The following is a 16,966-nucleotide window of genomic DNA, read 5'->3' as shown; positions in this document are numbered from 1 at the left end:
AAATGGCTAGGAGTGTGGCTCAGATGCAGAATACCCCTGGGTTCAATCTGCAGTAAAAACAAAACAAACAAACAAAGAAACAAAAAAGACTCATGGGCAGGAAAACTCAATGTCCCACAGCTTGATCTTCATAAACCTATGGGCTGAACGGTGCGGGACTTCGGCTAATGGATACTCAAACATATTTTTCTCTTCAGAATATTGTCTCTTTCTGAGTTTCCACAATCTCTTTAAAACTTTTCTTTGCCTTTCAGCCATAGCAATCCTAATCTTCCCTGGGACAATAAGTGCCTCCAACGGAGAGATGAGGCCCGGAGAGTGAAAAGGCGCGGGACCTGAGTCACGGCCCCCACTAGCTCCCGCCAGCACAGGACTGTGTTAACAGAATCACAGCTGTACTGGCTTCAGTTAGGCTAACTTAGTAACCTCCAAGGCCAGGTTTACTCTTGGTTGAAACGATAGGGAAGAGGGTTGATTCCGTACTCAAAGAAAAACAAAGCTTTTGTTGTTGTTGTTTTGGTTTTGGTGGTACCTGGGAATAAACCCAGGGCATTCCACCTCTTAGATAAGCTAAACCCCAGCCCTTTCATTTTTGAAACAAGGTAAGTTGCTGAGGCTGGCCTTGAACCTGCTATACTCCCGTTTTAGCCTCCAATGTACTGGGATTACAGGTGTACAGCCCACCTGAAAGTATAATTTTTTTTTTTTTTTTTTGGCGGTACTGGGGATGGAACCCAGGAGCATTCTACCTCTGAGCTACACCCCCAGCCCTATTTTTTATTCTTTATTTTGAAACAGGGTCTCACTGAGTTACAAAGGGCCTCACTAAGTAGTAGCTGAGGCTGTCCGCGATCCTCCTGTCTCAGCCTCCCAAATGCTGGGATTACAAGCGTGCGCCACCACGCCCAGCTTAAGAATCAGATGAATCAGGCTGTGCCTCTTGTTTCCAGGCTGTTTTTATTCCCCTTTTCTTCCCTCTGCCTTTCTCCTCTCTGCGTTTCATTAAAAGAAAATGCCCTTTTTAATAAAACTCAGTTTGGGAATTTCCTGTTATACCCGCAGTCTCATAGCATTCACAAAGAGGCAGAGCCAGTACTAGTAATTTGGGGGGAACCCTAGAGAGAAGTGAGACATCACACTGAAAAGAACCCTCAAAATAACACGACGGTGTGAAAGGCATAGCCAGTCCTCCTCTGGTAGGAAGAATTAAAGCGACCATGAAATTAATTTTTAGAGTTCAGTTTGGTTATGTAATTATAAATTAATTTTAAGACATTGCTAACATCTGAACTAAAAGCCAGCAGTAGTTATGAGAATATCACAAAGCTAGTCGGCTTGTTTGTTCCTCCAGACAGTTCTGCCCAGAGGGCACAGACATAGGCTCCTGCTGCGAGAGGACCTGTGTGGCTTGGTAAGACTCCCCGGTCCATGTGAACAGCTTAATAGGAAGCAGGTCTTTTTTTACAAGTTTATTCTTTGGGATACCGGGGATTGAACTGAAAGGCATTCTACCTGTGAGCTACACCCCTAGCCCTATTTTATTTTTAATTTGAACTAGGGTCTCACTAGGTTGATAAGAGTCTCACTGCTTGCTGAGGCTGTCCTTGAACCTACGATCCTCCTGTCTCAACCTGAAAAAAGATCAGTGCCCATGAGCTGCACCCTAATGTGAAGTGAACATTACTATTATGATAGTTGAAGTGTGAGTTAAAAAAATATTTCAGATTTCAAATAGTTTTCATTAGAATCAGTTGATAGATCTACGCTTAACTCTGCTGAAGTATGGAAATTAAATAAATACCCCATCAAATTCAGAAAGCTTGAATTATGGTTCTCCTCTCCATTACAGAGAATTCTTTTTTTCTTATTTAAGGTACTACACTTCACTTGTGGAAAAGCTCTTTCTGGTACTACACATTGGTTCTCATTTCTTCTAGTCATCTTATTGTATCGATGACTGTGTCTGCTGGGGAAGAGACCGTCAGAGGAAAAGAATATTGTCATTTGTAATATGCCTGGGGTTTTTTTGTTTTGTTTTGTTTTGGTTTTGGTACATGGGTTCATCTACCTCTAAGCTGCATCCACCCTCCCCAGCCCTGTTTTATTTTTTATTTTGAAATGGTTTAAGTTGCTGAGGCTGTCTTGGAACCTGCAAGCCACCACACCTGGCTCTAGATCTGTTTCTTCTTACCAGATGTTATTCCTGCCCTTCTGCTCTTCAGCATATGGTGAAGGGAAACAGCTTCAGTTACAAAGGGATACCCAGGGAGGTGCCATTTGGGGGACCCTCTGTCCAAGCCCAGCCCAGGACACTCACATAAGCCTCACTACTAGTATTGGTGTGGAAGCCCACAAAGATGGTTTGCCATCCTGGCACCTCGGGTCTTGATGGAAGAAGACCCTAACGTCTGCTCAGTATTATCCTGTGGCCTCAGATATGTTGTTAATATTGCTATTATTGCTGCTAGGCTCTGTGTGAAATAGAACCTTCTTAATACACTATTCTGCTGCAGTTCTCATCAGCTACCCTATCCCTTGGCGAGGGGGCAGGATACAGCCTACAGGCAGCGTAGACCGAATCATCAAGGTGTTGTATTTAAATCATCATTGCTGATTTAAAGGTGTATTCTGGCCATTTTATGGAGATGATAATTTCAGACATCACCGTGATAATAGGAAAAGCAAGCAAGCAATACCTCTACCCTTGTGAAGTTTATGTTCTATTGGGGAAGATCGACATTAATTAAAAGAAACACATACGCTGGGTGTGGTGGCGCACACTTGTAATCCCAGCATTCGAGAGGTTGAGACTGGAGGATCGTGGTTCGCGGACAGCCTCAGCTACTTAGTGAGGCCCTCTGCAACTCAGTGGGACTTTGTTTCAAAATAAAGAATAAAAAAAATATATAGGGCAGACGGTGTAGCTCGGAGGTCGAAAGCCCCTGGGTTCCATCCCTAGACCCAAAAAAAGAAAAAAGAAAAAAGAAAAAAAACACATATACTATTGGTGGGATTATAAATTAGTACAACTATGAATATTAGTATGAAGGTTCTTTAAAGGACTAGGAATGGAACTACCATACCAACCGGCCTTATCACTCCTCAGTATCTTTCTGAAAGATTTAAAATTAGAATTTTGTAGTGATACGTGCACACCCAAGTTTATAGCAGCACAATTCACAGTAGCCAAATTATGGAACCAAACTAGGTGTCCATCAGCAGATGAATGGATAAAGAAAATGTGGCATATATGCACACCAGAGTTTTGCTCAGCCATAAAAAAAGAACAAAATATGTCATTTTCAGAAAAAATGGAAAGAATTGAAGAACATTATGCTGAGATCAGCCAGACTCAGAAAATCAAGGGCTGCATGTTTTTTCTCTTATGTGGAAGCTAGAGAGAAAAATAGAAAGAAAAGGGACTCCTGAAAATTAGGACAAAGACCATCAGAGCACTGGAAGGGAAACAGGGGGAGAAGAAAAGGGGGGAGCCAGTGATGATGGTATGTGCACATATTACTGTATCCCAGTAAATCTCACTATCGTGCACAATTATAGTGTACCGATAAAAATTTAAAAATACTTTAACAAACAAGGTGTCTGCATGACTGTGTGTGTGAGGACTATCAAGGAAATGAAGAGGAGACACGATCCTTATTAGAGAGGCCCTCTCTGAAGATGCTGTACTTGCTGAGACATCGCCATATGCATTAGTCAGTCAGTGTCAACGACAGGATGATGTAACAGGCAAAAGGAACAGGAAGTGAAAAGGCCCGGCATTGACCAACAGCTCACCCCATGTGGGCATCAGTAGGGAGGCCTTGAGCGAGAGAGAGGGACACTGACCTACCACTGTCATTTCTCATTTCCCTAAGTGACGCCTGGACTAGAGCCTATGCAACGAGAGAAAGAGACAGGAAGTTTATAGTACGTCGTAGAGATGAGGGTGACAGAACTGAATGACACACTGAAAGTCAGGAATGAGGAGAAGAGAAAAGCTGAGGGTAACTCCTAGGTTTCTGGCTGGAGCACCTGAGAAGAGCAGCATGTCATTTTCTGAAGCATCAAAGTCAAATCACTTACCAGGTGCAGTGACACACACCTGTCATCCCAGTACTTGGGAGGCTGAGGCAGGAGGATCACAGGTTTAAAACCAGCCTCAACAGTTTAGGGAGACCCTTAGCAAATACCCTTGGTAACTCTCAGCAAGAACAAGACTTGTTTCAAAATAAAAAATAAAAGGCTAGGGGTTTATCTCAGAGGTAGAATGCCCCTGGGTTCAGTCTCTAGTACCCTCCCTCCAAAAACCAGGTCATAAATGTTCAGTATACCCAACAGCATGTGAGCACAGCAAAGCAGCTGCCCGCTCGGCCTCTCATCAGTAAGCCCCTTAGAGGACCAGATGTCCCAAATCAGACCATCGCAGGAACATCACCAACAAATCTGACACAAAAACCCTCTCACAGAGAAGACTTCCCGTCTCACAGAATACAAACACAGGGTTCCAGGCTGGTCCTGAAGGGCCTGGGTGTTTGCAGAGCCTCGGCTCCTGCCTCTTTGTACCGCCAGCCCCACTTGCCTTGAGCCTGAAGCATACACCCCCTTTCTTGAGGGCCCATACTGAGCAAGGAAATGGGCCTTTTCTGCTGTGTGCCTCTTTTCGTGAAAGAGACAGCCTTTCCCAGAAGCCCCTGGTAGATGTCCCCTGAGTCCTTGTCCACAGAGTCCCCTGAGTCCTTCCCCATCCAGGTACAAGGCGATATCCTAGACTCCCCTTCCCCACCGTTCCCTCATTCTCTGTGACCTCCCCTCCTGGTTAAAAAATCTGCCTTCTGTTTTTACTACATTAATTCAGATCATTACCAACTCTACCTCTCTCCTTATTGCTTCTGGTTTATGGCTTTGACTTTGACTTATACTCTACAGCGCCACGGGAATGATTTTTTTTTTTTTTTTTTTTTTTTTTTTTTTACACACTAGAGGTTGAATTCAGGGACATTCTACCTCCTAGCTACACCCTAGCACCTTTTAAAAATATATATATTTTCTTTTTTATTTTGAGACAGGGTCTTCCTAAGTTGCTGAGAGTCTCACTAGGTGGCTGAGGCTAGCCTCAAACCTGTGATCCTCCTGTCTCAGCCTTCCAAGTACTGGAATTACAGACAAGCACCACCACGCCCAGCTTTGAGATGCTATTCGAAAGGAAAATCTCATTATGTTACTATCCTGCTTAAAACACTTCAGTGATTCTTAATCACAGAAAGGATTAAATTTCAGGTTTTTTTTTTTCCTAGCAGCAGTAATAACTCCAAAAAAAAAAAAAGGAAAGAAATCTTATATAATCGTTCAATACAGCTAACAGATGTAGAACTTCCCCGGTTGAAATAGGGGTGGGGAAGGCACCCAGTGGATCATTTGCCTTCTCACATGGCGGCCCCACAGCCTTTCCCTGGGTCCTAGCAGTATAGGCAGAAAGAAACACCCACTCAGAACTGTGTGGACCTCAGGAGTGTCAGCCAGGCCAGCCACGGAGACTTAAGTGGTGTGGCAGCTGCCGTCAGGAGGGGAGGGAAGGGGTCCTGCAGAGAAAGGCGGCTCCGAGAGGTGATACAGTGCTCATAAGCTGCGTGATGGCCAATAAAGCGATGTTTCTGTTTCACATTTCAAACTTAAGAATGCGCCTCATAGCCGGGTGTGGTAGCACGCCTGTAATCTTGGTACTAGGGAGGCTGACACAGGAGGATCACAGGTTTGAGGCTGACCTCAGCAACTTAGGGAGGCAGTCTCAAACTAAAAAAAATTAGAAGGGTTGGGTGTGTAGCTCAGAGATAGAGCGCCCGTGGGTTCAATCTCTAGCATATGAGAGAGAAAGGGGAGGAGGGGGAGTGCCTTGTGGGAGAATCTGATGCTCTGATTATGTCAGACAGATTGACCTAATTATATATTTTAGAATGAAGTGAAAATTATTGCAGGCCAAATGTAACCAATACAAAAACTGAGAATAACAATCACTAGTTGTTTTAAAAGTGCTTGTGTTCACAGTGTCATTTTATAGCTGTTTTTTTTTTTTTTAAGGTACAAAATTTGCCTAGATAACCCTGGAGAGATCAATCCTTATCTTTCTCTGTTTTCACGAGGCTTTTCCTATTAGAAATCCTGAGTTAACCAGCATTTCATCTTTCTTCATTTTCGATTCAGCCAGTTTTGAGCTGGGTAGGTTTAAGAATTAAATTTCAACCAGAAATATAACCATATATATTACTTTTGTGTGTGTGTGTGGGGGGGGTGGGTTTGGGGATGGAACCCAGGGGCATTCAACCTCCAAGCTACACCCCCTGCCCTATTTTTTTTTTACTCTTTATTTTGAAACCGGGTCTCCCTAAGTTGCGGAGGGCCTCACTAAGTAGCTGAGGCTGTCGCGAACCTCGATCCTCTGGCCTCAGCCTCCCGAATGCTGGGATGACAAGCGCGCGCCACCACGCCCGGCTTCTACTCGGCTTCTACTTGTTCTAACTGTTCTCCCTGTTCTTGATCTCGGCCTATACTTATTCTTTGTGCTTCTTTTAAGAATCCAGTCTTTACTATTGTTCCATGAAGGCTAAAAATCTATTTAGATGCAGTTTACGTTCTTGTTAGGGGATATGACCTTTTAAAGAGGAGTGAAATGTTGCCGGGCGTGGTGGCGCACGCTTGTAATCCCCGTGCTTGGGAGGCGGAGACAGGAGGATGGCGCAGGTTCGAAGCCAGCCGTGCTGGCGTAAGAGACCCTGTTTCAAAAATATAAAATAGGTCAGGGAGTGTAGCCCGGAGGAAGAAGGGCTTCCAGGAACCCCGGTACCACCAAAAAAAAAAAAAAAGAGGAGTGAAATGTTAATGAGATTCAAGGACAATTTTAACAAGTAAAGGAGTTACCAGTTTGAGGCCAGAGACGAACAAGTTGTGCACTTCACAACGTTCTGAAATATCCTTTCACTGGCGTTTCTAGCTGTACGTCCCCATGAGGTTAGAGCGACGGAACGTACGTGCGCACGGCCCTTGGTGTTTCCCTCCTCGTCCCATCCTGCTCGTGGCTATTGATAACTTTGTATGCACAGGAGACTCGATGAAGGAAACTGTTCAAATAATGTTTTCTCCATTTCACAATCTCTTAGTAGTGACGTGGTCAGAAGGGAGGAGAGGAGGGAAAGGGATGGACCAGGCCTCACCTGGACACAGTGTCCAGCTCTACTTGCTTTTAGCCTTTTGCTTTTCCCCAAAGAATGAGGCGATCCTGGCCTTTCCTGTCCCGTGTGGGCCAGGCAGGTGGTCAGCAGCTTTGCCTCTGCCTGGATGGCCTGCCTCCATCACACCCGGAGCTGCCCTGTTTCTGGCCTGTAGTCGTCCTGTCAGACTCTGTATGGGCAGCCGCGGCCTTTCCTGGCACCAGCAGCTCCATCACAGCACCGCAGGATACAGCTGTTGGCATCTGCCATCTCCCGGCTCTTCCTACCTGAGGACCCACCACCCTCAACCTTCCCACTTCCCACTAGGATTTCTTAGAGACTCAGCACCGATGAGACACTGGAAATATCTACCAGTCATGCAGGATGCAGTGGCGCAACCCTGTAACCCCAGTACTTGGGATGCTGGGACAAAAGGCTCGAGGCCATAGACTCTATTTCAACATTTTTTTTGAAATACTGGGAATGGAACCCAGGGGCTTTCTACCTGCAGGCTACACTCCTTTTATATTTTATTTGGAAATAGGGTTTCTCTAAGTTGCTGAGAGTCTTACTAAATAGCTAAGGCTGGCTTCTAACCTACGCAATCCTCCGTCTCGGACCCCCAAGTTCTGGGATTACAAGCGTGTGCCACCACACCCGGCTCTTTTCACATTTTTTGAAAAGGGTTGGGAATGTAGCTCAGTGGTAGAACACCTCTGAGTTCAGTCTCCGGTACCATGCACATAAGAAAATGTACCAGTTGTCTGAGGCTTCCAACTCATTTTGATTTTCCCCTAATCCTCTAAAATATGGTGATTTTAAATTAAAAGTAGCAGAGACAAAGTGATTTAGAAAAATGACAAGCAATCCTAATCTATTCTATTGACACTCTAACATGGTAAAGAAAATCAGCTGTCAGATTTGATCAATGTTGAACGAACACTGATCATTCCAAGGTTAGCCGGAATAAAATTCTCACCCAGCAGGAGCAGTTTTTTGTTGTTGTTGTTGTTGTTGTTGTTGTTGTTGTTGTTTGGTGGCACTGGGGTTCCTGGAAGCCCTTCTACCTCCGGGCTATACTCCCAGACCTTTTTTTTTTTTTAAATATATTAAAACAGGGTCTCTTAAGCCAGCACAGCTGGCTTGAACCTGCGCGATCCTCCTGTCTCCACCTCCCAAGCGGGGAGGGGGGGTGGTGGATTACAAGTGTGCACCACCACGCCCAGCCAGCAGGAGCAGTTTTAATTATGGAAGATTCTGGAAACCAAGAGAAGCCACTGAGCCTCCGTGCATGGCTGACCTCCCTGTCCCTCTCTCTCTCGTTTTCAGGCACAACCTGTTTGATTGCTCTGCTGTCAGATAAAGACCTTACCGTGGCCAATGTCGGTGACTCCAGAGGCGTCCTGTGTGACAAAGACGGGAACGCCATTCCATTGTCTCACGATCACAAGCCTTACCAACTGAAGGAGAGAAAGAGGATAAAGAGAGCGGGTAAGCTTGTGGCCGCCGCCAAGGAGCGCCTGCCCGCTTCTCGTGGGCGAGGTGCTTGCTGGGAGAGCTCCGGGGCATAAACACTGAGTTACCCAGGGACTGGTCAGGACTGGCCAGGTAACTAGTCAGTCCTGTTACCATGGTAGCTGTAGCTTGACGGGGTGATGTTTCCTACCATATAAGCAGCCACTGAATTTGCCCCTCTTCATGGCCAAAGATTCCAAAGGAGCCCTTTTCTAGCGTGTTAGTAAAATCTTTAGAGCCAGGCACGATGGCACACATATGTAATCTCAGTACTTGGGAGGCCGAGTCAAGAGGATCACAGATTCAAGGCCAGCCTCATAATTTCATGATATCTTCTGAAACTTAGCAAGACCCTGCTTCACAATAAAAAAAAAGAAGAAGAAGAATAAAAAGGACTGGTAGAATGCCTCAAGGTTTAATTTCTCAAGGCCACCCAAAAGAAAGCTCCCTGGGCTCTGCCTCCCGCCCCATTCTCACCCTATTCTGGAACCTGCTTCCCTCCAGCCATGCCAGAGACCAGCCACTCTCCAAAGGAACTTTGCTTCTGACACCTGTGTCTCTGCAACTGCCGTTCCCACTCTCCAGTGAATGACAGTTACTTTTCCCCTAAGATTCAGCTTCAGCCAGGCGTGTGGTGACACCTGTAATCCTGGTACTTCGAGGCAACCCTCAACCATTTCAAAATTTAAAATAGTGCTGGGGGTGTGACTTGGAGGTAGAATGACCCCGAGTTCAATCCCCAGTGCCACACACACACACACAAAGATTCAGTCTCAGGGTGTCCTTCTGGAGGCGGCCCATGTCACTGAGGCCAGGGCTCCCGTCTGGGTCGGTGCTCCTGTCTCTCCTCCGCACACTGAGTGGACCTCACGCTCGGTCGCACGTGTACCTGGCTCTCTGACCTGTCTTGCCTTCGTGACTATGAACTCTTTTTTTTTTTTTTCTTCCTACTGGAGATTGAACCTAGGGACATTCTACTTCTGAGCTACAGTCCAACCCTTTTTATGTTTTATTCTAAAACAGAGTCTCAAGCCAGGCGTGGTGGCGCACGCTTGTAATCCTGGCACTTGGGAGGCGGAGACAGGAGGATCGCGCAGGTTCGAAGCCAGCCGCGCTGGCTTAAGAGACCCTCTTTCCAAATAAAAAATATAAAAATAGGTCTGGGAGTGTAGCCCGGAGGTAGAAGGGCTTCCAGGAACCCCAATACCACCAAAAAATAATAAATAAATAAATAAATAAATAAATAAATGTATCACTAAATTGCTAAGGCTTGCTGGGCATGGTGGCACACGCTTGTAATCCCCGCGCTTGGGAGGCAGAGACAGGAGGGTCGCACAGGTTTGAAGCCAGCCTCTCTGGCTTAGGAGACCCTGTTTCCAAATAAAAATGTATAAAATAGGTCTGGTAGTGTTGCCCGGAGGTAGAAGGGCTTCCAGGAACCCCAGTACCACCAAAAAAAAAACTAAATTGCTAAGGGTCGCCTCGAACCTGTCATTCTCCTATCTCTGCCTCCTGAATCCTGAGGTTATGAGCCTGTGCCACCACGCCCGGCTTGTGAACTCTTTGCAGGCAAGAACTTGGTCTTGTTCATCTCTGTACATTACCAAAAACAACAAAATAAAAGTCAGTCAGGATAAAGTTTATCACAAGGTCATCATGGCTGAGGTGACACAGAGCCGGTGAGGGGGATGAGGAGTTTTGGAAGGACAAAGTTTGATCACACCAGAGACCACCTTGTAGCCAAGAGATTTATTGGAGGGGCCAGTATGAAAGGAAGAGAGAGAGAAAGAGACAGGCAGACAGAGGGGGAGAGAGAAAGAAGAATCCGGGAAGAGAGAGAGCATGTGCTGGGATCAGGGTTATATAGGGGCTTGGGGTTACAGATTGGGGGCTAATAGGCTAGGAGAAATGCCCTTTGAACTAATTGGCTAGAGTCCCATGGGAGGGGGTCGTGCAGCCAGGTAATTGGCTTGGGGTCAGCGGGGAATGTCCCTTTCACTGATTGGCCAAGGGCACCTGGAGAGGACAGGTTTCCCAGGTAATTGACCAGGTTTGGTCAGAGGGGGATGGTCAGACCAGGGCCTTTCAGGAGACTTAGCTTATGGGGGGTGGGGGGGTCTGAAATAAGAACCAAATTCATCTAACAAGTTTCAGAGAGTGACAGGGTTTGTTTGTGGTCTGGAGTCTGGGCCCAGGGCCATTCTTCCTCATAGCTACACCCCCAGCCTGAAACTGGACCTAAGTTACACAACCAGCCCTTCTTGTTTTTTATTTTTTTATTTTATTTTATTTTATTTCATTTATTTATTTATTTATTTTGGTGGTACTGGGGTTCCTGGAAACCCTTCTACTTCCAGGCTACACTCCCAGACCTATTTTTTTATATTTTTATTTGGAAACAGGGTCTCTTAAGCCAGCGAGGCCAGCTTCGAACCTGCGTGATCCTCCTGTCTCCACCTCCCAAACACAGGGATGACAAGCGTGCGCCACCACGCCTGGCATCTTGTGTTTTATTTTTAAACAGGGTCTCTCACTAAGTTGCTGAGAGTCTTGCTAAGTTGCTGAGGCTGGCCTTGAACCTGGGATCCTCCTCCCAAGTACTGGGATTATAGATTGCCGCCACCATGCCTGGCTGAGCTGCAGAATAATTTTGAGTGAAAGCTGTAGTCGAGTCTTCTGTTGATGAGGCGGACCAATGATTTTGCAGCTTCTCAAGCTTTGATGTGAACCAGGCAGGATGAGAAAAGTCCTCTAATGCCTTTACATACAAAGGTACTGTTCCCCATAAGAGTCACTGTGAGCCTACCTTCAGGTACAGGTAGACCACTTGCATAAGCACAGCAGGAATGTCTACATGATGCCCGTGGAGATGTCATCTTAGTATCCAGCACTGTCTTTTGAGATGTTATTGCCATTTTATGCACTCTCTCTTTCCCTGTCATACCTACCACCTACAGCCCTCTCCTGCCCTAGAGTGGTTCTTTTTTTTTTTTTTTTGAACTTAGCTTCCTACCTCTGAGCTATACTCCAGCCTTTTTTTATTTTTTATTTTGTGTGTGTGTGTGTGTGTGTGTGTGTTGTTACGGTAAAACATGTTCGGTGTGTGAGGGGAGAAATAATTCCCCCAACACAACCACACAAACAGTAAAACTGCAGGTTCTTGTCCTGAGCTAAGGATAAATATACATAGCCCGGACACTTGCTGAAGATTTAAAGAAGTTTATTAAAAAGATAAAAATACAGAAGACAGTTAAAGCCCCATGGCATTCAGAAATGGCACGAAGGGTGGGGGGGGCCAATTCGAGCGAATTCACCAACAGTCCCTGCATGCTGAGTGTTCTTATCCTGACCAAGTCTGGGGCAGGTCCTTTTGTCGCGGGTGAAATGTGCATGGTGTGTGCGTGGGGAGAAGTAATTCCCCCACCACCACCACACAAACAGACAAACAGAAAAACCGTGGATTCTTGTCCTAAGCTAAGAATAAATATTCATGGCTTGGACAGCTGCTGAAGATTTAAAGATGTTTTTTAAAAAGATAGAAATATAGGAATAGTTACAGCCCTGTGTCAGAGTGGGGCACAGGGGGGCAATTCGAATGAAAATGCCATAGAACTCCAGTTTAATAAGTGTTTTATCCCAACCAAGTCCAAGGCAGGTCCTTTGATCTGGAGATAATGCTACCCCTTATCTCCAGCCCCTGCTTTGCTTCTGCTGTCTCTGCAGCCGGATTTGGGGAGGGGTGGGGGGAGCAGTCCTGTCTCCAAACACAGGCCTCTACCTTTTGTCTTATCCCCCCAGAATGTGTGAAATTGTTTTAGAAATGTAAAGAAACCTTCTTTCCTGGCTCCAGCCTTCCTTCCTTTAAAATGTAAATTACAAGTCCCCTTCTTCCTGCTAGCTAGCCCTGGCTTTCTTAGTAAGGAAGATATATTTTTAAAATTGGAAATCTTTCCCAATACTGATATATTAATAAATTTTAAAACCTCTTCCCAATACTAGTACACTTTGATATGTAGATATGCTGCCCTAGCCCAGGTATCTGCTGTCTCCATCCCAGCCATATCTGCCCTTCTCCAAGGCAGCCCTGTCTGGGGCACAGACATCCACACCTTTTGTTACACTCCCAAGATGTGTTAAGTTGCTCCTGGGGATCTGGGATTTCCTCCTATCCTTGAGGCAGTTTGTCTCTCTTTAGAAATGTAAAGAGGCCCTTTTTCCTGGCGCTCCTGGCTTCCTTTACTACAAAATTGGAAATCTTTCCCAATACTGGTACATAAATACATTTTGAAACCTCTTCCCGATACTAATACATGTGTGGTACTGGGGATGGAACCCAAGGGCATTCTACCTCTGAGCTACACCCCAGCCCTATTTTTTATTCTTTACTTTGAAACAGAGTCTCACTGAATTGCAAAGGGCCTCACTAAGTAGTTGAGGCTGGCCGTGAACCACAATGCTTCTGTCTCAGCCTCCCGAATGCTAGGATTACAAGCGTGCACCACCACGCCTGGCTATTGTTATTATTTTGAAACAGGATTTCACTAAATTGCCAAAGATTTCACGAAGTTGCTTAGGCCGGCCTTGAACCTGCTGTCTTGCAGTCTCAGCCTCCCAAGCACTGGGATTATGGGTGTGCACCACCACATCCAGCAATGGTTATTCTTCATCTAAGCAAATTTGGACACCACCTCCAGGGAGAATTGTATCTGCTCTGTTCTTTTAGGGAATTTGGCCAGGGTGTATTTTTTAGGAAGGCTTAGTGAACGATGATTAGTCTTACTGTCTTTCTGTGTGCTTTCTCTGACTCCAGTCCTCTTTTCAGAACATCTGTCCCCCTCCTGCTTAGCATGACAATAAGTCAGGGTCATTCGCCACTCTGGCTACCGCTGGCCTTCCATACATGTGCTCTTGTCTTATGAGGACCATGTTAGCGCTCATTGTACAGTCAAAGAACTGAACTTCAGCCAAGCTTGTGTGCCCACGGGCACGGCGAGTGCATGTGAGAGCAGAATTGAGGCAAGGACGGTCTGACCACAGACCCAGTGCTTCCGCCCACCTGACCGCACCTCCCAGCATGGTCTCCCAGGACCCTCTTCATCCTCCAGAGCCCAGCTTCAGGGCTTCGTCCTCCCTGCTCCTCACACCCAGGATTGGCACTTAGCTACCACTGGTCTTCTTGGAAGAAAACCACTTTATGCTTGTAGCCTGCAGTAGTATGTGGCCGCTCTCTCCTACCCGATTATCTACTTTTTTAAAGAAAGGTCCAGCTCTTACATAACATCGCATACTAGATATTTAATAAACAATGAGTTGATATTGACTATTTTTACTTAGTATAGTTATGTGTTAATTTTTAGATAACTAATAAATTCTACCTGTAAATATTTATTAAATATCTAAAATATGTAAATGAACAAGATTCTACTTCGTTAAAGGGAAAAAATTATAAATAACATTATCAATATTCTTTCTTTTTTTAAACTGGGGACTTAATCTGGGGACATACCTAGTCCTTTTTTATTTTTTACTTTAAAACAGGGTCTCACTAAGTTGCTGAGGCTGGCCTTGAACACATGATCATCCTGTCTCAGCCTCACAAGTACTAGAATTATGGGCATGCCCATTACACCCAGCTAATAAATAACATTATTGAGTCCAGTATTATGTCCAGGCAGTATGTTAAATTATTGATGCGGAATAACTCCTTTATTTCTCATGACACAGTGGAGTAGATGATGTCCCCATTTGCCATTAGGGAGACAGAGAATCAGACAGAGAGAATTTCTCATTCAAAGTTACAAGAACTAGAAGGGCGGAGCCAGGCATCAAATCTGAGCAGTCGACCGGCCTGTAGCTGGTGTGCTAAAATGTGCTTCTCCTTAGTCCTGAATCTGCTGGGGGCTCTTTTGAGAGCTATATATAGACACAGCGAATCATGGCCTTGGGCTAAACGATTATTCCGGTGATGCCTCTGGGGCATCCCTCTGCTGCTCTCTCAGATCCCCACCTGAGAGCCGTCTGTCAGTCACTGAGCTGCCGCAGTGCTGTGAAGTTAAAACCGATGCCTTTCCCTTGCCTCTCTCCTACCTTCAGTGCCCTTACTGATGCTCTTAGGAGCCTTCGCGGCCCGCAGGATGAGACCTGCTGGTGGGGACTCTGAGCCTCACGAGCAGGACATGCCTGTGGCGACTTCCACGCAGCTGGACAAGCTAACAGGCTCATTCTGTCTTTCCAGGTGGCTTCATCAGTTTCAATGGCTCCTGGAGGGTGCAGGGAATCCTGGCCATGTCTCGGTCCCTGGGGGATTATCCGCTGAAAAATCTCAACGTGGTCATCCCAGACCCAGATATCCTGACCTTCGACCTGGACAAGCTCCAGCCCGAGTTCATGATCCTGGCGTCGGACGGCCTGTGGGATGCTTTCAGCAACGAAGAGGCCGTGCGGTTCATCAAGGAGCGCTTAGATGAACCCCACTTCGGGGCCAAGAGCATCGTGCTGCAGTCGTTTTACAGAGGCTGCCCTGACAATATTACAGTCATGGTGGTGAAGTTCCGGAATAGCAGCAAAACTGAAGAGCAGTGAGCCCTTTGGGGACGCAGCTGCCTCAGACTCAAGGACTGTGGACACCCTGCTCTCTGATAATGTAGCAAAAGGTGTGGGCGTTGTAATTAGGACCACCCCTCCCAGACGCGGAATCCCCCTCCCTGCTGGTCTTAGGTCTGTATTCAGTGATGAACAGAGAGTGCCCCTGGCCAGTGTAGTGAGAGGCTAGAAAACAGTTTCTTCATGTTTTCCCAACTCTTTTATGTCTATTATATATAGGTAGGTAGCTGTAGACCAACCCACCCCTGTGGAATGAACGGCAGGTGCGGGGTGGATTTCCCTTTTCAAGATTCTTTTCAAGATCTGTGGAGAGCCCTCGCAGCAGTGCTGGGGAGACAGGCCACAGCGTTAGGGCCAGTGTGCAGGCCCCCCCTGACGGGCAGAGGGGTCCTAGAATTTCTCCTTTTCCTCTGAGCCCAGAAGCAGATGTGGAGGGCTTGTTTGTGGGCTGCCCCTGGGCTGTAGGAAGCCAGAGCAAGGGAAGAGCCAGCGCCCGCATGCAGAGGCAGACCCGACCCTTTCCCCTTGCTCCTTTTATTAGTTAAATAGACTTTGCATATCACCTGACCAGCCTGGATATTTCTCCTAAACATGCACGACCTTACCTTTGCTAACACACCACTGTATGTAATAGGCAGCTGTTAACTTCACCACCAGACAACCACAGTTCTTGTCTTACCAAGAAACCACATTAGGAGAAATGAAAAAAAAAGCAATCATGACACCCTAATTACTTCCAGTCTTCAGAGTAGATAGAGGGAAACTGCACCGAAGGAATCGTGTCCCCTGGGAAGTCGGCTCTTTGCACTGGGAGAGAAAGTAGTGAGCTGTTGACATTAGCACCTGAGCCCCAGCTGCCGGACCTGGCACAGTTCTTCCCCGCCCCTAGCTTCCTAACACGCAAGCCTCTCCCAAGCAGCATTTGGAAGCAGCAACCTAGAACTGCATGTGCGTTCCTTGAAGCCAGAAACAGCTCCCAGCCTCCGCCACTTTGGGAGTCGGTGGTGAACTACCGGGACAGGCCACTGCTTGCCACTGCAAAGGCAGCAGCTTTTCACATTTAGTTGCAAACCCTCGTCCACACTGGTTAGCCTTCCTCGGGCAAACACCAGCTGGCCCTCCTAGCCCCAAGGGAGGAGAGCAGAGGGACTCTTGGCTGGGAATTCAAGCAAGAACCCTGGGTATCGCTCTGGTGGCCCAGAGTGATTTCGGCCCCTGGCTTGCTTTTCTGTTTCCTAATACCAGCCTCAGTGGAAGTTAAAGAAAAGGCTGGGTCCAGCAGTCAAATAAGATTTTTGTTGCATCCACACCCCCAGGGTACCTGGTTTGTTCTTTCTGGTGAGCATGTGCCCTTACAGCCTCAGGGGCCTGTTCCCTGGTCAGCTCTGACCCACAGTACCGCCCCTGCCTGCCTTCAGCTACAGAGCTTTCCAGGAGAGAGTGGAAGGATGGCCTTGTGCTGCAGTCTGTCTTGATCCTTCTGAGAACTTGCCTTTCTTTGACCCCAGTGAGAACTAATAATATTTTCCCAAGAGATGTGCTTATTTTGTACTCTGTATTTTAAACATTAGAATTAGAGTCTTGGTTATTTACAAAATTTTTTTTAGACATAGAATGTCTTAGTACAAAATATCAGCTACCATTTT

General features: G+C 46.4%; 1 protein-coding gene across 1 annotated transcript in view; it reads left to right on the top strand.

The window, feature by feature from the left end:
• The window catches only part of PPM1L (protein phosphatase, Mg2+/Mn2+ dependent 1L), a gene marked incomplete at both ends in the record, with an annotated part of 299,492 nt that extends 284,193 nt beyond the window's left edge, over nt 1-15,299 (top strand). Inside the window, 2 exons of the mRNA XM_080695487.1 lie at nt 8,532-8,693; nt 14,953-15,299. Of these exons, the coding sequence (XP_080551613.1) occupies nt 8,532-8,693; nt 14,953-15,299 (509 nt within the window). The remainder of the gene's footprint in view (nt 1-8,531; nt 8,694-14,952) is intronic.
• Between the last annotated feature and the right edge of the window lie 1,667 nt (nt 15,300-16,966).

This window comes from Muscardinus avellanarius, assembly GCF_963383645.1.
Source record: "Muscardinus avellanarius genome assembly, chromosome: 5".
In the NCBI taxonomy this organism is placed as follows: domain Eukaryota; kingdom Metazoa; phylum Chordata; class Mammalia; order Rodentia; family Gliridae; genus Muscardinus; species Muscardinus avellanarius.
Note: the sequence above shows the minus strand (reverse complement) of the source record. Positions and strands in the feature narration are given on the sequence as shown.